Source organism: Stereum hirsutum, assembly GCF_000264905.1.
Source record: "Stereum hirsutum FP-91666 SS1 unplaced genomic scaffold STEHIscaffold_7, whole genome shotgun sequence".
NCBI classification, from domain to species: domain Eukaryota; kingdom Fungi; phylum Basidiomycota; class Agaricomycetes; order Russulales; family Stereaceae; genus Stereum; species Stereum hirsutum.
This window is the reverse complement of record NW_006763137.1, coordinates 844,557-865,058: the sequence shown is the minus strand read 5'-3', so window position 1 is coordinate 865,058 and position 20,502 is coordinate 844,557. Positions and strand designations below refer to the sequence as shown.

Below are 20,502 nucleotides of genomic sequence, written 5' to 3'. Positions count from 1 at the left end.
TCCTTTCCTCTTCCAGCTTATGCGTTCATGACGTCCGCGGACATTTTTTTCCCTTCTCACTTCTCACTTCTCGCTTACGCTCTTTGTCTCTTCTCTTCCATTCCCCATCTTACGTCTCTGACAATGCTTCAAGTCACTTCCTCATCCCCCGCCCCAGCGTTGTTTTTTCAATTACAATTACAAGCACTTCGGCTTCGACGACGTTGTCTGACTTCTTCGTCTGGTTCTCGTTCTTTTTTTCGATTGATTTCTGAGTCTTTTTTTCTTTCTCATAGCTTGTTCATCTCTCGTCTTCGATATCATGTCATGTCATATCATCGTTTTTTGTGGTGCCTCCGAGTTCAGCTTCAAAACCATTGTTGTTTTTCCAGGCTTTCGTCATGACTTGCTTGCTCTGCTCGATGATCGTGAGGTGACGGTGGCGCCATGGACTGGTCGAGGTGGATCAGACGAGCTCTGAATCAGGTGAGATGAGGCAATCATGCATTTCAACCCGAAAGGAACCTGGGGCGTCAAAGGGCCACCAAGGGGCCCGACGGCTTGGCTCCCTTAAACCCCAATTTGGCCGACAAAGCAACCGCATCGAGATCCTACTCTTTGTCCTAACTTCGTCCTCAGACCTCGGTGAAAACAGCATCGAGGAGTACCTATGGAAGCGCTCTCCCGGGGCACTTCATAGATGGGCATGGCGACTGGGATCCGGTTCTATGGGCTGTCCAGTAGCATCTACTATGAGTTCTATGAAACTACGTAGTCTAAATATCCGTCCGTTGAGGCATTTAGCACGAAGACGGACTTTTGTTCTTGATTCTACGTGTACACATACATATCTACAAATGTCGGTCCGCCACAATTCTCGACAGTCTACTTAAGAGGCATCGTTAAACCGGTGGACGTGATCGCACAAGAGCCGTAGTACGCAACTCTGAAATTCCATAATCTTCCGAATTGAATATTGATCATACATGTCCTGGTCCCAACACAATATTCCCCAATCCGCCTGCATCCTCATTCCCGCCGATACGAGAGTTATACACCTCGATGATCACTGCGCCAGGGACCGATAGCTCGAGATTCATGTATACAGCGGCGGAGTCTGCATGGGCTCTTGACGTTATGCCGCTTTGTCAAGTAATTGCAATGTTCGTGGTCGCATCTGTCTCCTTCTAGTCTAGTCGCTGTGTAGTATCGAGTCCAGAGTGTTATGAACTTTTTGTATTGCAATAAAATATATTATGTTCCTTACCTACGTATGCATGAGCGAAAGAAAAAGAAAAACCCCTCGCCACTGGCACAAATGCCACAGTCGAGTCAAATCAGCGATGATTTGAATCGGCTTCCGGTCCGACGTTCTTACTTACGCCACTCTGCTCGGGCCACAGTACTGATCTCTATCGAGATCATCTCCTCGTCGTTCCTTATTGTCCTCTTCGAGTGTTCTGTGGTTTTGTGCTGCTCAGTAATCCTCACATGATTATTAATGCACTTGCTTACTGTTCTGTTTCTTTATCCTTGCTTTTCCATTCGTTACTCTTGGATATTGCTTAGAAGGCTCTCAATTCTATTGGTTGGCTTTCTAAATCGCGCAATTATTCTCTCGTTGCTCTTAGTAGTTCGAGTCATTCATGCTTAGGTAGTTTCATTAAGCCTGAATGTATAAAAACATGTAGCTACACTACAATAAATCCCCAGACTTGTTCTGGTCTGTTTCCTCCCTTAGCCACCTCTTCAGCTTCGTCTCAACAAGTCAAGCGCGACCTAGAGAACCCTAATCGAGTCGTTGACACAGAGGCCATTGCCCGCATATCTTCCGGATCAGGTTCAGCAAGGGTACCTGACCGAGAGGTAGTATGAAGTTGTTGGGTGACGTGGATCTGGATTTGAGTTCATTGAGCGAAGTCCGAGTGAATCATGGGAAGGTAATAAGTTGCCTGAAAAAATCATACCACAGGCAGCTGTCAGTATTTATGACCCATGACAGTATTGATAGGCGGAAACAGAACCAACCCACCAACGTTCTGTCGGTGACAATAACTTGAAAAATACATTGAGGAGTGCGAATTTTGCAGCAGCGACACTTTCAGGTGCGTTTACTTCAGCTCCATAAGCCAGCACATCGCGTACATTTTTCCATGAGCTTGGATGGAGCCGCGAGCGGCTGCCCTTGCGCTCGGTAATTACTTCCAGAAGCATGATGATATCGGTCCGATGGCTCAGAAGGAGCCAGGAATCTGGGAGTCGAACCAGAGTTGTGACAAGATGAATCATTGAAGAAACAATGAAGGTGTCAATATCAGAATACGTATCGGACTCGTGTTCGATATCCAAGGAAGCTGCGTCAGGGAGCTTTAACTGGCCAACGGCATCTAGTAGATGGCGGAGTTCCCATGATTTATCACTGGCTACCATGATGGATATACGGTCAGGCTGTAATGCTGCGCTCACAAAAGTATCGCAGCCATTTCGACAAAGCGAACTGAATAGCGCGGCCAGTGTTAGCGAATGGCCATATTCTGAAGCATCATTGAGATAACACCAGAAATCGAGCAGGACAGCTGTGCTGTCGTAAGTTATGAAGTCTGCATGTTTGTTGAGTGGAATCAGGGGTGCCAATACGCGATCAAAGGCTGCGATGCTCGCTTCTTTGGAGATTCTGCGGGGGAAAAAGCTCTTTATATCGATCTCTTCGATATTTTCAGAGAGAATGTTCAAAGCCTCAAATCTGATGAACGTCAGCAGACGGCTGACACGAACGGATGACGCCTGATCCAGGAAGGGACTTCCATCCACAAAAAGCAGCGCTATCGAAGGTGCAAGGAGTCGTGCGTTCCTGGTGTTTTCCTCTATGAGGAGACATACTAGGCCCTGCATATACGTAGATGTTGAGAGAATTTCCCGGGATTTGTTGGATGATACAGTCAGACGCTGACGCATAGCAGCGCCAAGTAGGGCTACAGCCCATTTATATCTACTCTCGATCGACAGGATACCATGTTCTGATAGAATTTTTCAAGTGGGTCAGTATTCTCACAACATGTGGTGAACGTTACGGGAACACGAACCGTCGATTTTGTTCACCATCAACGCAGCAGTGATATTTGTTCGCCGACTACATTCGGGCGATAGCATGTAAACAATAGTATCCACAAAGCTACTTTGCAATCGCCAAGGCACATATTGCTCCGCATATCGGGGCAAGGAAGGACGGGTTAAGTCCCATAAGGCAGCGGTAGCACTATCCACAGCGTAATCGTCACACGTGAGGACGAGTGTTTTGTGATATATCGCGATTGCCGTCTCGGGTATTGATTCGGCCATCAATAAGTCGTCGTTGACATCGTTGGCATCACCATCGTGTGGCAGACCATCGGATACAGCGTGGCGGCGATGCTCGATGAACGACGACAGGAATGACTGATACGGCGAGGTCGACGGATAGAGGCATCCGTGAATAACAGTGAGAACCAGAACGAGACCCGAGAGGCCGAAAAAGACGGACGACACGAGTCCTGCTCCTAGGAGCGGTACAGAGAGCAAGGGTAGCGCTAGAGCGCTCGAGAGTAAATTGTCCAGTAGGCCTATAATAAAGAGTACCACCGCGGGGACCAAAAACTGCGGCAGCGCGTCTACCACGGGTCGGAGTACACGATCGGATTGCATCCATCGAGTGTATATCTCGACAAGCTTCTGGTTTACCTGCTTGTGCTTTGGATTGTATCGTGTAAGAGACATCAGGTAGCCGCGTCCTGAGACCGCTATGGAGGCAATGCAAAGCTGGAAGCAATATTGATCAAAGGAGTATGCTAGCAATAACCGAACTAAGTAGTATGACTTACGCTTATGATGAGAGAAAGAGACCAGTATACATTTAGACGGACAATCCTGGGGTCTGGATCGAATTGAGTGGGTGGTGAGATGTGTAACGCGGACGTGTTGGCGCTGAGCTGGATAATTATTTCTGTAAGGTTCGATAAAAGTTCATTGGTTCGGTCACTCGGGTCCTGCGAGAGGCCGGTAGACGCCTGAACGAGGAAGGACGTGACAACAGCAGAGAAGAGAGCGATCTGGTTCAAGGATGTCAATTACAGTCCGCATGCATCGCAAATATTGTTGAACTCACAAAGATGAGTAGCGTGTCCAAAGTCGATCTCCATCTTTCAACGTCTGGTTTGACAGAGTTCTCCATGGTTGATTTAAGCAGCGAGTTCCAAGCACTCGAACTGCTGCCAGGAACTTCGGGAATCGGTTTCCTTGAGGTATCTGTTCTAAATAGAGTTAGATACCCGAGTTGAACCATGTTATGATGGCATACCCTGTTCCTCCTGTCTCTCGTCTATGCGCTTTAGAAGATCTGAGTAATGAACGCAGTCTTTAGTTGGTGGTAAAGTCAGATGAGATGTAAGAACAGTATACACAGACCAACAGTGATATTTTGGCTGTCTACCATGTTCTTCACCGCATCCGATAACGTGTCTATAGCATTCACCACCCTTTTGCTATAGGAAGATAAAAAAGGGAGAGAGAAGTATGATATCTAGTCGCTCACATTATCGCGTCCTTTTCAGGCTCACTGTTCTGTCTTGAAGGTTCTATCGGCGCAGAGACCGACGGTGATCTAGGAGGGATCTCAGTCAGTGCAATGGTGAGGCGCTCGGAGTCGATGAGGCATTCACGCCGTGGTGACCTTCACAGGGTCAGCTCTGTTCATGGACCCGTCCGGACTGTTGGATCGAGGCGGGTCGTCCATTAATTTGAATGCCGTTGCAGGAGGTGATGAATATTGGGGCAGGAGGTGGGTTGTGTTGGGTTGGAGAGGCGCAGACGAAGAGGGTAGTGAATCAATGCGCTAGCAAGAGTGGGCTTTTGTTTATGAACTGTGACTCTTCTCTGAGGCATCATTACGGAGATAACAAGAATAGTGAGCACACAGCAGCTGTGAGTCGGCATGTTCTATTCTGATTGAAAGCATTTTTGGAGCAGTTTGAAAGGGCTGGAGAGACCAATTGCTCCCCCTTTCCCCACGACGGATATAATTGACATCTCTTTCTCCCACACAATGTGTTCAATCTCGATCTGCAATCACCAAAAATGTCGCGAAGACGGCACCGGTCTTCGGCAGGCTCACCATCTAGTATAGAAAGCAGAAAGAGCACTTGAGCACATAGTGCATTGGCAAGGAACGTGATTCGATGGAGTTTGTGGAGGTAAAAATGATACGCTCCGATCCAAGGCCAAGAACAGCCTTAAGAGTTGCTTGTGGCGCATCGTGGCGCGGCGCGTTCCACTGCCGGCTAGTTCCGAGAAATTACACTGGGTCCGACACCCAGGTCACAATTTTTCCATCCCGGACAGCATCTAGGAAGCCTATGCAGCCTTCAGGCGCTGTACTCGAGTTAGACTTTGAGTGCCACTTCAGTCACAGGCCACATCGTCATGCCATCAGGTCAAATGGTACATTGTGCCGGCAATGTAGCGAGAGGCTTACTTTGGTCAGTGGTGACTATAAACTGCCCTTTCGGGCCCTACCCTGGTCCCTTTAGCTATCAGTAATAGAAACTATATTGATGGACTTTGGATGCTAATCTGACGGTAAACTCGCGCAGGGCTCCGCTACGCTCCGCCCCGCGTACTAAAAAAACCTTGAAGTTTACCAGTCGTTCTGTGTTCTGGGGGCCGAAGGGAAGGAAATACTCTACTTCAGGATTATGCCTCTCCTGATGTACATCGGGCTATATCCCACATAGAATGTGGCACCGGGACATGCAATATTGTCTATATTATACTATATACTAGTACACTGACAACTGGAACGAAGATGCCAACCTCTGTGGACCGCCCTGCCCACCCTCCTTGCCGGGGCGATCCACAGATGTTGGCCTCTTTTCCAATCGAGTCATGCAGATGCAGTATTTATTCAAGTAGGGGTGTATTGGGAATGCACGAACATCGGCCTTATTTATGAGCTCGAGACGACGAGAGTGGAGGAGGATGGAAGGCCGGCCGGCCGTGTGGCCAATTGCAACGTGTGGCAAGCACGCGAGTAGTGCGGTCTGGGCGCATGGGAAGTGCCGATCGGAACGAGACTAACTATGTCTGGCTGTTTGACGAAAATTAGCTGCTAACAGACCTTGTCCCCTAAAGGGACCAGGAACTGTAGTTTTTCGACCAAGTGTTCGTGGGAGAGTTACGTCAGCCGTGACCACCGCTGGGCCACGGTTCGTTCGGGTGAGCCACGCGTGACGAACAGGCGAAATTGTTCGTATTCGGGCCAAAAATCGAATTTTTGGCGATTTTCAGGGCAAATCGGTCACGATTTTCTGTTCGTGAACCCCCATGTATGCGTGACCCCGAGACCCAATCTGTTCGCCGACGCACTCCGCGTGACGCGTGACGAACAGTTGGTCGAAAAACTACAGTAGTAGACCGTATCTGCAACCGTTTAAAACGGCTTTAAAACTGCGATCGGGCCAATCGTCGCGTCCCGTTGGGCCTTAGCGAGCTTTAGCGAGGTCAAAAATTCACTCGCAGATACGGTCTAGTACGAAGACTGAGACTCGGAAGATCTTCAGGTTCGCCATACTTAGCTACGAGTCGCTCTGAAGTGTCAGATGTCTCCTAAAGCTGTTAAAGTTAGTGATACGTGCGAGTGGTGAACCGATAAGTAGTAAATAGCCTGGCAAAAGAGGCGTAATAAGTAGGGGATTCCTCCTGCAACCGAGTCATGTAGCTTGACGCACCTCAAACTCGCTTCCAAAAGCTTCTCATTTTCGACAATGGTACGAAGGAAGAGAGTGACGAACTTGAAGGTGGCACTGATGCGATGGCACAGCGGCGTCAAGCCTGATTTCCAGACACCGGAGGATTCCGGCAGGGTGACTCCATGCGTAACCCACGCGGACCGGTTCGAACTTCTTTCTTCCAAACCAACTTTGAAATTCATAATGGGGCCAACCAATGGCGCAAACTCTGAGCTCTCCATCCCCTTACTTCTCTCACCTTTTGTCTCTTTCCATCCCCTTCTACTATAATATGTTAGCTATAAATGCGCACAAAGTGATGTAAGATTCATGCGAAACAGCCCAGTGGTTATCGAGATAATCGTCATTTCGTCCTCTCGAACTCGCCCACAAGGCCTTTGTGGGTCCCAGCATTCGCTACCTAATTCGGTCATTTTCCATTATAGGTTACAACTGCTGAGTGCCGTGACTCGCATGCGATACGATCAGATAACACTTATTTTTCTTGGATCTGGGCACGGTTTCGGACTGATGGGCCTCGGTATGTTTCGCCGTCCTTTTGTCCTGGTACCTTTTGCCGGGAGGAGTTTGAATCCGTTCTCTGGCATATAAAGACCCACTTGAACTCGCTTATGATCCCCCACCTTCTCTCTCCTCTACCACCACCATCGCCTCCCTCCCCCACCAAGTTGGACCGGACCCTAGGTGAGTTCCTTCAACATTTCTCTTACACTTACTCGCTCCTCCCCTCTCTGTCTTTGCCTATTCTTCATATCACCCTTGTATTTGGTCGCTGACGTCATCACTGCCGTCGCGCGTACTCCCCTCCATCGCGCTTGTTGTTATCTACCCATTTTCCTTTTTCATCTCGCTCTTCTCCTCTCAACGTTCAACATGCTCACTCGTCTTCATCCCTACAGGCCACCCGATTGGATACCGGTGTCAAGACTCAACATCAAGACCTCAAGCCGGGACCGTGTTGGATTGGGATCGCTCGCGACGCGATCGACAGGCCATGGGTGTCACGGGGATGTACGCAGAGTCGCGTTGCGTTGGCCTCAAGAACCTCGAGGGATATGCAGTGGCTTCCCAGGACATAATACCCTGACCCCTCATTAAGGGACATGCCGGCCAGCGTCGTGCATTGTCCTGGGGATGGTCCAATTTTTTAACTTGCTTGACACCCTTCGGGGGTGTCACTTTCTCTTCGAGGCTAGTCCTCTCATTATGTCTCCTGGTACGGCGTCGGCCTGGGATTAGTACCTCTTCAGAGGGAAGCTAACAGACGTACGTACTATACCGTTGCTTCAATGTCGTCGTGTCCGGCAGACATCTGTTCTATGACTGTCATTGTGTAGTACTTAGTGTACTTCACCGGTCAAGAGAAACAAAACATACATTTCCTGAGAATTTTGTGCTGCGTCAACTGTGATACCTGATGGTGTCCGCGTGCAATTGTCTAGACTCTCGAAAGACCTGCTCACGTTGTGCGACGTCATGTGTCAGAGTTGCTCTTGCAGCCATGACGCCCATATAAGCACCCTCACCCCATGCTAGTAAGCCGGAGCATCGGAACCACCAGGCGTACGATAAGCCAACCGTCACTAGCATTTAGACCCGGGCGAGGCAGATGATGAACAAACTAGAGTCTGGACGTAGAAAAAGAGATGCATATGCACAATAATAACATGATACAAGGAAGGTCGTAGATATCGTATGATCCACTCATTCATAACCGGATGGTGGACTGGGCGTGAGGCATATGTCGTACAAGGAGTAGTATGTAGAGTATGGCGAAGGACGAGAAAATTGAAGCAACACATTACGGGTGATCGAACAGAAGTATGAGGATAATTTGGAACGCCCGTTGTCATCGAACATGTACCTTCTCCGTTTCCGACATCTGGGGTCTCTCCACTCTCGACCTACGACGTGGATTCAGATTAACACCACCCCCACGAATGCACACAGTATCCCGAAGATGACGAAGGCGACTCCACAGTCTCTGAATCACGACCGGCAATCTCGACACCAATCCAGCTAATAGACACACACAATACAGGACAAAGATCATCAGAAAGGAATATACGACTACGATATCGACCTCGAAACAAAACTAGAATAGACGCACCACTCTGCCGCTCCTCTGGCTTAGAGTCCTGCGTTTGCTCCTGTGGCGGTATCTCCGGCGACTCGGGACCTCCCTCTTCTGATTCCATCAACTCAACATCGACATCGACATCAAGATCCAAAGGCGGAGTAGGAGGCGTATCCGGCCTCTCGATCGCTCCCAGATATCGTACGAATTCACCGCCGTACATAGGCTGATCTCGGCGCATGCGGCGTCGTGTGGCGAGAGGCAGATCGTTGGTTTGTGTCACTGTGGCGAGAGATGGGTCGGCGACTTCTTGTGTGGGAATAGGCAGATCGTCAACGGTCGGTCCTGGGGCTATAGTAGAACTCGTGTTGGAGTTGACTGTGGCTGTGTTGGATTCGAAGAGGACTGGGATGGTGGGAGCTGATCTGGATCGTATATGACCATGAGAATGAGTATGGACTCCGGATACGGTGCGCCTATGGTCGTTGTTGTTGTCATTGGGGAAGAATGTGACTGTTCGGACGTTGCGAGGGAAAGCGGGGTACGCGTATTGAGACGAAGGCGGCGAAATTGGAGAGGGCTGAGAGGGCTCTGGCGAAGAAAGAGGTGGGTCAAAGTCGAAGAAGTCATTTGGGGACTCCGAGAGTGGTTTCGTGATGAAATCCGCAAGGTCTGGATTGAGCTTCGCGTCGTAGTCGTTCTTCGCGGCGCCAGCAGTCCAGGATTTGAGCATATCTGTCGTGTCTGTGGGTGTGGATGGAGATGGGGAGATGGGGCTAAGCTGGCGCGGGCTGGCGGTGTGAATGTTGGAGGCGGTGATGAGGGGGGTGGAGAGCGTGATGCTGCGTCGGTTAGCTCTTTGACGGAGACCGGAGGTTGAGATGAGAGTGGGTTCATCGTCTTTGTGAGCCGTCCGTCGTGGACTTGGAGTACTCGGCCCAACACTATTATTTCTACGCAATATTCCCCCGTTAGAGATAATGATAGAAGGAGAAGATGTTCAGACAACTCACCTCGTCGACGAACCCGAACTCCTCTTGAACATCCCATCCAAACTGGCCATACTCTCCCTCTTCTTCCAAGTCGACTGCTTCTCCATGTATATCATCGACATCACGAGCATGAGCACCCCCCACGCTCCGCCCGACTTGAACTCTTCATGCTGCTCGATGTTGTCTGGGTAGTTTTGATGGAGGCTGGAAAATTCCGAGGCGAGCCAGTGGCGCGCTTGGGAGGGGGTGGTGCACGAGTCGGACAACCAGGCCCTAGTAGTACAGATCATTGAAGGTATGGAAATGCGATGAATGCGAGTTCGGATAAGAAACGGCCCAATTCTCAAGAGTGAGAGAAGAGACGTACATTCTAGGCATGCAGGTGTAACATTCGTCATCGTTAGAGAATGAGACCTGCTCGCTCTCCCAGTCTATACCGTTCAGCGAAAGCAGATGTCTCCAGAACTCCAGCTGTGCACCTTTCGCGATCTGCATCGCAGCAGTAACAGCAACAGCAGCAAGACAGAGGTCGATAGCGAACGGAAAGAGGAGATGGTTCGAGGAGGAGAAAGACCGCCGAGAGGCTCAGCTGGTGCTAAAAGTACTCGCCTAGATTACATTGCATGAGACGATAGGGCGCTTAAGTGTGGCGTGGGGCATGCATCCTATGTGAGGCAGTGGATGTGCGGGACGCTGGGCCAATTGCAAGCGAGGTTTATGTTGGTAACATGGCAACGAAGCTGCAGGAGAATGCAAGGTGCACAAGCAACGTAACCTCTTGAGGAAAGTCTGCCGAGCTCAGGTGGTGAGCGGATCGATAAAATGACGAGAGCACAACAAGAATTTGACAAGAATAGCCTAGGAGTGGACGTGTTGCAGCGAGTCGTGGGCGGTCGAGCGGCTAAAACGTGGCGATGAGTAGAGCAGCAACAATCTCTAAAACGAGAACAAAAGGGGACAAGATGAGATGATTGATTCTTTGTATAGAACGGCCCGAGAACTTTCAAGATCCCGAGAACAGATTGTGTCGCACTACTTATATCGTCCTCGTTCAAATCGATGTGGACGTTGGTCAACTTGGATAAGATGACTCATCGAGGCTCAGGCGGTGCCACAGGGGGCGCCACTCGTCTTAACTCCGAAGACTCCGTGCTCTTTGACCGACCGACCTCAGGGCCACAAAAATGGAACAAAATATTCCTCCAGGACCCAGATAAGTGTGTCAAAGGTGTTCCCTGCCACTGTGATAGTAGATTGACCAAACGTTCACAATTGTTGTGATTTATTACGAATATTTGATCATGGCCGCAGCCGCGGAAGAGCGCCGTTTCGCGCCCACGTGAGATTGCGCTTTCCAACAGGCGAAGTTCGAACTTATCTCTGCATGGCCCTGAGCGCGTCGATCTGAGAGTTTGTCTGTATCTTCACAAGCGTATACCCGGCGCTCACCATGGGCCAAATGGTGAAGAAGACCCAGAGCCAACGTTCCCGTTTATTCTCCCTAACTCTCTACGCCATCATCCTCACCACAGGCTTCACGCTCACGCTCACCGCCTTCAGCACAGATTCTCTATTCGAACACGGACATCATCATTGTCACCGACTTCCCCTCCATGCTCAACATATCCTCAACAAATGTTCGACACTGAACGCGAAACCAGCTCCACCACCTGATTTCTATGAACGCGGACAATCGGACAGGTTCGTGCGCGGAACGAAACCTACGTTGATACGGAATGCAACGTTGTGGACAGGAGCTGTCGATGGTCTTGAGACTATCAGAGGGGATCTGTTGATGGAGGGAGGGATCATAAAGGCGGTGGGGAATGTGGATGCGGGATTGTTGAAGCAGCACGAGGCGTATGAGTCTATTGATGCGAAGGGTGCTTGGATTACGCCTGGGTACGTCCCAAGTCGGTCTCTGGACGCATTCCGTGCTTTCGCTGATATGTGACTGTGTTCGTGTTTTTTGTGCGTGGATAGAATCATTGATATTCACTCCCATCTCGGAGTCTTCTCGTCGCCTTCCTTGAGTGGTTCGGGTGACGGTAACTCTTTCAAAGGGACCATTCAACCCTGGCTCCGTGCTCTCGATGGGTTGAACACACACGACGAGGGTATGAAGCTCGCTATTGCCGGAGGCGTCACCACGTCGCTCATTCTCCCTGGATCTGCCAACGCTATCGGTGAGCTGCCAACTCGTCTATTTTCCATTCAACGACGATCTTCTCATATTTGTACAGGTGGGCAGGGCTTCGTTATCAAGTTAAGGCCTACGGAGGAAAGATCTACGAGCGCTATGTTGCTGGAGCCTCCGTTCGAGTATAATGGGACCGGAGTATACCCTTCTGAGTATCCCAGGTGGAGGCACATGAAGTACGTCCATGGTTATCACCCACGCGCATCATGACCTTTGTGTCGTGCGGAGACTGATCATAGCACAACTTTGCTATCATGTCTTTTCATAGGCATGCTTGCGGTGCGTGACCATGTATACTTACTGCATTTCAGTGCACAGATTAAACTGCCTAAATCCTGTGGTTTGTGTAGGAGAGAACCCAGGCACGTAACCCAACCTTTCATGGAGGCGTTCAAGTATCTCCGTGATTAATCTCCTCACCAGCCCGGATATACGACGACACACGAATGGACTCTGTCTGGGCCTGGCGTCAAGCGTATGCGCCTCTCCCCTTATACTTTCTCCCTTTCATGCATACCCACATCCGCTTCCTAGGTACGATACCGCACGCAAATTCAAGAAAGAGCAAGACGACTTCTGCGCCGCTGCTCAAGCTGGGCGCTGGGATGCCCTCGAAGGTAAATCGTTCCCAGAGAATCTGCAATGGGAGGCTATGGTGGATATCTTGAGGGGAAAGGTCAAGGTAACTACGTCACCTTCAATACTTCCTCTCAAACAGACAGAGGAGTGCGAACTTAGCTAGGGGCGCTGATGCCGACGTATAGGTCCAAACACACTGTTACGAGGCTGTGGATTTCGATAACTTCGTTCGGGTAAGTCATCTTATCAGTTTATGCTGGTGGTCGAGCGATTCTCCAACAAACTCGGATGGTCCGTGTCTAACGAGAAAATATCATGTTTTCAGTTGACGAACGAGTTTCAATTCTCCGTCGCTGCATTCCATCATGCACACGAAGCTTACCTCGTCCCAGAGATCCTCAAGAGAGCCTACGGTACGTTATCTCCTCCCCTCGTTCATTCCCTTCAGCTATATCCTACATACCTACTCGCTCACGCCTGTATCCGTGCACCTGATCTAATTTCGTGTATTTCGTGTCGCTCATTCTGGATGTAGGACCCACGCCTGCGGTCGCCATCTTCTCCGTCTTTTCGAGGTACAAACGCGAATCGTCACGCGCTTCCGTATTCGCTGCGAAAGTCCTGAACGAGGCCGGGATCCGTGTTACAATGAAGGTGTGCTACTTCTTAATCTACACCTACGACCACTGTCTTCTTGATTATATCTCAGAAGGTAGAATAATAGCTGACAACGACTGTTATGTAGAGTGATCATCCGGCCATTCAATCGAGGTATCTACTCCATGAGGCGCAACAAGCGCATCATTATGGGCTGCCAAGTTGGGCTGCGTTGGCTGCTGTGACGAGCACGGGTGCGGGGATTATTGGGATGGATCATAGAATTGGGTATCTCAAGGAGGGTACGTTGAAATGTTTCTTGAAGTCAAATCTGGGTAACTGATAATTAGTTGAATGATGTGCTCGACAGGATACGACGCCGGTACGTCACTTTTGCAAATACATCCATTCTAAGAACATCATTGCATAAACGCCGTGAACTAACCTCCGTTTTTTCCGCCCTCCGCTCATACACATAGACCTCGTAATCTGGGACTCACACCCCCTCTCCCTCGGCGCCACCCCAACGCAAACCTACATCGACGGAATCGCACAACTCCCGTCCCCGCACACCATCACCTCGCCCAAATCATCCGACCTCCTCCATGCGCCTAAGGTACCGAACTACGATAAGGAGGCGGAGAAGGCGGTCAGGTATGAGGGGTTGCCGCCGTTGATGGATGTCGCGAGTTTGGAGGGGACGGTCGTGTTTAGGAATGTTTCGAGGGTTTATAAGAGGGTTCCGGTTGAGGACGTTGAAGTGGGTGGGGTAGGTGAGGGTGTTGGTGTGAGAGAGGTTACGGAGGAGTATGTGGTTGGACGAGCTCTGAATTCGGTAGTGAACGGCGACGTCCTCGTCCGCGCTGGTCGTCTCATACCCTCCTCCCTCGTCTCTTCCGCCGATATCGCGTCGACTCTAGCTCAGGGAGGGGTGAGAGTCATGAACGTGGGAGGAGGATCGTTATCGCCAGCGTTGGTGGGCGCAGGGACAAGCATCGGTTTACAGGAGATCGCAATGGAAGACAGTACGGTGGATGGGGATGTCTGGGATATCTTTATCGATGGTGGGAAAGGGGAGGGATTGTTAGGGAACGAGACGGTGATCAGGGCAGTGGATGGGTTGCAGTTCGCTACCAGGGATGCTTTGTAGGTTCCATATCTCTATCTCTTCATATTTATTGCAAACCTGACCAACTTGAAACAACTCATGCAATGCGATTCAGGCTCTCGTACCGGAACGGCGTGACGACGGCGCTCACGTCGCCCACCTCCAGTGGCTTCCTCTCCGGCCTCGGCGTCGCTTTCTCGCTTGGAACGCCACATAAGCTGGCGAAAGGAGCGGTAGTGCAGGATGTGACGGCGTTACATGTCGCGATTGATCATCAGAGTGTGAGGCCGAGCGTTAGTACGGAGATTAGTGCTTTGAGGAGATTGTTGGTGGGTGGGGAGGGCTGGTGGGGGAGGGTCGTGAAGGTCCGTTTCTTTTCTTTCGTTATATCTGCTCCACATATGTTGACATTTCGATGGTTTGGTTTGGCGTTGATGTGTGGATACTTATAGGGCGAAATCCCACTCGTTGTCCATGCACAAAACGCGGATATTATCGCTACGCTCCTCAGGCTCAAACACGACGTCGAAGCCAGCGGTGCAGGAACGAAGATCAAGATGACGATCCTAGGAGGGACGGAGGCCCACCTCCTCGCGAAGGAGATCAAAGAGGCGGGCGTGGGCGTCATCGTCGCTCCGGTGCGGAGCTATCCGTATAGCTGGGAGGATAAGAGGATGTGAGCTTTATTTTTCCTTCTTTGTCTTATTCGCCCACCCACCACATTATCTCTCCACTTATCCGCCCCACGGTTTACTGACAATTCGATGATGTCTATTTTGCTCGATGATGCCAGTATGCCCGGCCGCCCCCTGAGCGCTAAAGGTCTCGTTCCTTATTTATTGGAGCATGGGATAGAGGTAGGTATCGCACCGCAGGGAATCGACGATTTCACGCCGGCCATGGCCGCTTGGGCTGTCCAAAACCTGAGGTTCGACGCAGGATGGGTACGTCCTCTGCCTCTTCACTCTTTCCCCTTTCCCTCTTTCCCTCCTCTCCTCCCGTACTCTCCCTCCCTTTCTCTCCCTTTCTCTCCCGTCCTCTCAATTCCTCTAACGTTGCACCCACACCCACCTCCAGCTCGTCTCCGACGGCCTCCCCACCGCCCTCGCCCTCTCCCTCGCCTCCTCTAACGTCGACAACCTCATGGGCGTCCACGCGAACCCGGAAGAGACTGACCTGGTGGTCACGAGGGATGGGGGGTTGTTGGAGTTTGAGGGGAAGGTTGTGGCGGTGATAAGTCCGGGGAGGGGGGTTGTTGATGTTTTTTAGGTTGATGAGGGAGGGGGAGGGGAAGTGAATTTATTAGGTATTTGTTTTATAAATTGGTTAGGGTTGATGTAGAGTACTTAATGCTTAGTACATACTGAGCTCCACGAAGGGTTTTGTATGTCTCGATGACGAAGGTCTTGATTTTCATTTTCATTTTTTGGTTTATTCTTCTAAATTGAAACCGTGATCAGGAGCTCGGAACGAGTCGTGCACCGTGCACAATGCGTATGCGTATGCGTCTCATTGGATTGATTGCACCCCGATGCACCTGCTCTGAGTCTTAGATGCAGCGATGCACTGGTAAGTGGATTCGGTTATATACAGGTCTCTGTTTCATGTTCATATTCGAGAATCGAGATCAACGTCTGACGTTCGTTCTTCAGCGCTTCTGCTCCAGGATTCTATTATTATGCTAGGGCACCGGGCAAGTTCGAGTTCGAGTGTGGACGAACTTGATAAGATGAAGTAATCATGGTGCCGGCAGGTAAGAAGTGGTGTTGACGGCTCAAGCTTCAGACTCAACGTTCAGGAATCAATTAATCAAGAATTAAGAATCAAACCAGCATGCCTGACCGAGTACACCATGCACGATACACATCCCGGTCAATAAATATCCATTAAGTATTCGCCCCGAGCCCACTGGTATAAGTGGCTCGTTCGTTAAATTAGAGCGATCTACTGCCAGTGGCGAATGTCGGGCATTTTGAGATCAGGATTCAGAGTGATCAGAAAGATCTCATGGCAGTCAAACACCAACACCTTACCTATCCCTGATTGATGCACATACATTATCATACATGACAAGAACACATGTTCCAGGCCTCTGCAGCAGCACTGATACACTGGGTGTACACTCGCAAACTATTTTGGAACGTTTGTCGCGCGGGCGGATGAAACATATCGCCCAGACAAGATTGAGCAATATCAGCGAGAGATAAGATAGCGGCGTTTAGGTTTCATGCCGCAATCGTGACCCTGTGTTTTGCAATGCGATTGCTTGGTAAATAAAACCATGGCGGAAGGGAATGGATGGGCCAGAACAATGGAAAGAGAGACGAGAAGAGCGAAGATGCGACCAGGAGGACGGCGAGGTCAGAGTGGGAGATTGTGGCGCGAGCTGGTGCGGAAACGAGGCTCAGACGAGGCCGTGTCTCGTCTGATCGGATAGCTAAGCCGGAGACGTGGGTGGCGAGGCTTGCTCTCGAGTGATCTTTCGAGGTGGCGTCAGACTGATGGACGGATAGATGAGAAGGCAGACTGTTTTTTAACGTCCTTGGAGAAGCTTGGTGGGATGGTGAGGAAGGAAGAGGGTCGGATGATGTGCGGGGAAGACGGCGTGGCAGATAATCGGAATCGGAATCGGCAGACTGAGAGCGAGTGATCGGGGGCGGAAATGGGCGAGCTGTGATTGGCCGATGGGTGGTTATCTTTGTTTATATGAGAGAGCCATCGCAGACTATCGCATCATCGAACGCCCTCTTTGAATTCTTTGCAGCGTGCGTTGATTATCTGGCCTGCCTCGCGACTTGCAACAGCCGTCCTCGACGCGCGTCACCGTCGCGTACACCATGTCCCCCGTCGTCCTCGAGTCGCCCCCGATCCACTTCAACAACGCCCAGATGGTCGAACAACAGCAGCAACAGCCCCCACAGCCGCCCTCGCCGTCCCACCAGTTCCTCAAGGAGAACATCTTCCACCACCAACAGCGCCCGTCGCAGGACACGCAGGAGTCCGCGTCGTCCCCGCCGACGCCCTCGGTGCAGCTGTGCGCGAACTGCGGGACGTCGAGCACGCCGCTCTGGCGCAGGGACGGTGACGGCAAGCCCATCTGCAACGCCTGTGGTAAGCACCTCCCGCGTTGCTCGATCGCCCCACTCACTGACCACCTGTCCTCCGCCCCTTTGCTCATCTCTCCTCACTCGATCCGCACGCCCTCCGCATGGTGCGTACACCACATCCATCCAACCGCCCCCCTCGCCTCCTCTCGCAAATATTCCAAACTCAGGTCTCTATCTCAAAGCACGCCGCACCGCACGCCCCACATCCCTCGGCCGTGCCTCCCTCGCTCGTTCAAACTCCAACGCCCTCTCTCCTCCAGCTGCAAAACAACAGTCGAACAGAACCCGTTCACCGCCCTCCCTCATCACCCCCGCTACCTCGCCCGAGTCCCAACAACACCCCCAGTCCATATTCTCGATCGACCAGCAACAGCAACAGCAGCAACAACAGCAGCCGGTATCGCATCACGTCGGCGGTGGGACCTGTCCAGGTGACGGTCGTTGTGACGGCACAGGCGGGACTTCTGCCTGCTCCGGTTGTCCGACATACAATAACGCATTGAACGCGAACGCCGTCAACGGGAATAATAATAATCTCACCCCCGACGCGAATATCGACCCGAGTATTTTGAGTGCTAGTGCTGGCCACGGTATAAATACTATTCACCAACAACAACAGCAGCAGCAGCAGCAACAACAACATATCATGCCTGCTGGAGATCCGCATAATACGGCCCATCCTGGGCCTTCGAACGAGGTGAACGATCCTGAAGCCGGGCTTGGAGGCCAGGGTCAGGGAGGAATGGGGCCGGGAGGAAGTACGATGGCAGCTGCAGCACCGAGTACGCCGGCGAATGGAGGGAGGAGGAACGCGAAGGGAGGACAGGTTGGGGCGTTGAGCTGTGCGAACTGTGGGACTTCGACGACGCCGCTCTGGAGGAGGGATGATGTGGGGAATAATATATGTAATGCCTGTGGTACGTTTCCTTTCTCCCTCCCCCTCCCTCTCTCTTCTTCTCTTTCCTCTCTTCTCTCTCTTCCGTCTTTCTTCGTTCTTTCTGGTCTATCGCGTCTCGGTTTCTGCTCGTCCGCGATCTCGAGATATTCTGGGATTGCATCTGGGTTTGAATTTAGAGTTTCGATTTTGGCTCTGCTCGTCGTGTCTCATCGTGCCGTGTCATGGTGTGTTGGGGTGGTGTGCAGCTGCATGCCTTGCAGCACCTCGCCTGTCGCCGCGCGTAGATCTCGAGCAAAACACACAGCGGCAGGCGGCAGGCAAGATCATCACCTCTCGTTCGGGCGTGGTGCATTACCCCTCGCTCGGGCATGGGACCTTCATTCCCTCTTTCTCTTCATTTCTCAGCCCAGTGATCCACTCGCTCGAAAGTGGCCTGATCTCGCTGCTGCGCGACGAGTCGACGTCTCTCGCTTTTTCTCATCCCTCTGGGACTGTTGACGCGCAGGGACGAACGATGGGATTATTTCGCCCAGTCCTCTCATAAGTACCTGCCGAGTCGTGTCGTGTTGCTTGTCAGGAGCGCCAAGCAACGGAGGATGATCAGAAATGATCGTGAGACTATCTTATCTGATAGTCTGATAGATGGATAGGTCTTCCCGTCCTTCGTTCGCTTGCTCGGCTGCCACGTATCGTGGACGCGGACAGCCTTATCAGGGCAACCAGAGCACTTTATCGGGTGTGATGATCAGGGGCGCTAGAAGGGTGCTTATCAGATAGGATAAGCGTTTCGTTCGTTTCGTTGGACGATCTTTGTGTTGCGCGTTCTCGACCCCTCTCTCCTTTCTTGAAGCACTAGCACTGGTCTTCTCTCCGAGTTTGCGCTTGCGTTCTTCGGGATACCGAGGCGCTTGGTTATCGAGGATCAAGGGGGTCTTGGTTGATCAAAAGGGGTAGATATATCCCAGGAGGAATTGACTTGGAAGAGAGGTGTGTGTTACGTGCGTCAGGAATCAGGACTCAGGATGAGCTCGAATATCTGTCGCGTCACGTCGCGTCGGCGTTTATCGGTGTCGAAGTTTCCGTTCAATGGGCACTGCGCACTTGGGGTCATTGGTCATTGGTCCATTCGATTGGTCAATGTGGTGGGAGGGAACGCGTGACGGCCACGTTGCGGGGAGACGGGGGAGGACGCGACGCGGTTGGGATTTCTGTGTTGCTTTTCCTTTCGCGTTTTTCGTTGGCTTTGAGTTTTGAGCGACTCGGCTGAGGAGCTGGACGGAAGAGGTGCGCGAGTTTGGTTTCGGTTTGGCTACTCGTTTGAGTTGCATGGCTCCTGGACGTTTGGAGGGCGAGACGCGTTGATATATGCGTTTCCGAGGCTTGCCGTGTCGTTTCGTCGCGTCGTCTCAGTCGTACTAGTTCTTTACCATCTCCATTTTTCCATCTTTCTTTCTCGATACATTCCGGACTCGGACTGCATTTAGTTTCGCTGGCTAACATCTTCACCGTGCTTCCGTTCAGGTCTTTACTTCAAACTACACGGAACCCACCGACCGAACAGCATGAAAAAGACGGTGATCAAACGTCGGAAACGCGTCCCCGCCGCCGGGGGCGCGTCGCCCTCCGCTTCTGCACCCGCTGCGCCTGGCAGCTCGGCTTCGTTCGGATCGCCCGGGATGATGATGGGTATGGGAATGGGCATGGGAGGTCCGATGCAGATGGTGGGAGGGCATGGACAGCCGATGATGAGGATGAGCGATCAGGCGGCGGCGGAGGCGTTGGTCAGTGTCGGGAGGATGCATGGGCATGAGAATGGGACGCCGACGCCGCCGGGGATGCATAGCGGACCGGGACAGGGACAGGGAGGGAGGGGGAGCGGTGGAGAGGAAGAGGAAGTGGAGGATATTACTCGTGATAGGGGACGGGAACGCGAGAGAGATGAGAGGGAGGCGGAGGAGCCGAAGAGGAAGAGACAGAGGAGGGCGCCTAGGAAGTCGAAGAAGGACGCGGCGGCGGAGAGAGACGCGGCGGAGAGGGAGAGCGAGCTCGCGGCGGAAGAGGAGAGGGAACGAGAGAGGAGTAGGGAGAGACATCAGCAGGCACAGGCGCAAGGAGGACATCATTGGGGAGAGATGCAGATGGGCATGCAGCCGATGCAGGTCGATCCGCATAGGCCCTCCTCGTCC

The 20,502-nt window shown here is 51.6% G+C and overlaps 5 protein-coding genes across 5 annotated transcripts; 3 read left to right on the top strand and 2 right to left on the bottom strand.

The window, feature by feature from the left end:
- Positions 1-3,818: 3,818 nt before the first annotated feature.
- STEHIDRAFT_57139 (uncharacterized protein) lies at positions 3,819-4,186 on the bottom strand (the record flags this gene model as incomplete). Its single annotated transcript, XM_007303893.1, has 2 exons — positions 3,819-4,064; positions 4,121-4,186. The coding sequence occupies 2 exons, from the start codon at positions 4,184-4,186 to the stop codon at positions 3,819-3,821; spliced, it is 312 nt and encodes a 103-aa protein (XP_007303955.1).
- Positions 4,187-8,392: 4,206 nt separating this feature from the next.
- STEHIDRAFT_147138 (uncharacterized protein) lies at positions 8,393-9,121 on the bottom strand. Its single transcript, XM_007304199.1, has 2 exons — positions 8,869-9,121; positions 8,393-8,777 (listed from the first exon to the last, which is right to left on the bottom strand). Exons 1-2 carry the CDS (start codon positions 9,074-9,076, stop codon positions 8,608-8,610), a joined length of 378 nt encoding a protein of 125 aa, XP_007304261.1. The 5' UTR covers positions 9,077-9,121; the 3' UTR covers positions 8,393-8,607.
- Positions 9,122-11,277: 2,156 nt separating this feature from the next.
- STEHIDRAFT_156890 (composite domain of metallo-dependent hydrolase) lies at positions 11,278-15,580 on the top strand (the record flags this gene model as incomplete). The annotated part of the gene is made up of 16 exons (XM_007304198.1): positions 11,278-11,729; positions 11,811-12,013; positions 12,071-12,203; positions 12,296-12,306; positions 12,451-12,502; positions 12,562-12,709; positions 12,792-12,839; positions 12,932-13,019; positions 13,142-13,260; positions 13,352-13,505; positions 13,574-13,585; positions 13,683-14,349; positions 14,427-14,676; positions 14,764-14,987; positions 15,105-15,255; positions 15,389-15,580. 16 exons carry the CDS (start codon positions 11,278-11,280, stop codon positions 15,578-15,580), a joined length of 2,904 nt encoding a protein of 967 aa, XP_007304260.1.
- A 1,568-nt stretch (positions 15,581-17,148) lies between these two features.
- On the top strand, positions 17,149-17,427 carry STEHIDRAFT_39829 (uncharacterized protein; the record flags this gene model as incomplete). Its single annotated transcript, XM_007303864.1, has 1 exon — positions 17,149-17,427. A coding segment is annotated over one exon (279 nt), but the record flags the coding sequence as incomplete, so codon positions are not given.
- A 754-nt stretch (positions 17,428-18,181) lies between these two features.
- On the top strand, positions 18,182-19,911 carry STEHIDRAFT_57406 (uncharacterized protein; the record flags this gene model as incomplete). The annotated part of the gene is made up of 2 exons (XM_007303916.1): positions 18,182-18,335; positions 19,838-19,911. Coding segments are annotated over 2 exons (228 nt in total), but the record flags the coding sequence as incomplete, so codon positions are not given.
- Between the last annotated feature and the right edge of the window lie 591 nt (positions 19,912-20,502).

What these genes read in the sequence shown, in the direction of transcription:
- STEHIDRAFT_147138 (XM_007304199.1), bottom strand. Translation starts at nt 9,076, where the DNA reads ATGCGCCGAGATCAGCCTATGTACGGCGGTGAATTCGTACGATATCTG. An exon ending in GCCAGAGGAGCGGCAGAGTG is followed by an intron (nt 8,778 to 8,868) that starts GTGCGTCTATTC and finishes TGTGTCTATTAG; the next exon opens with CTGGATTGGTGTCGAGATTG.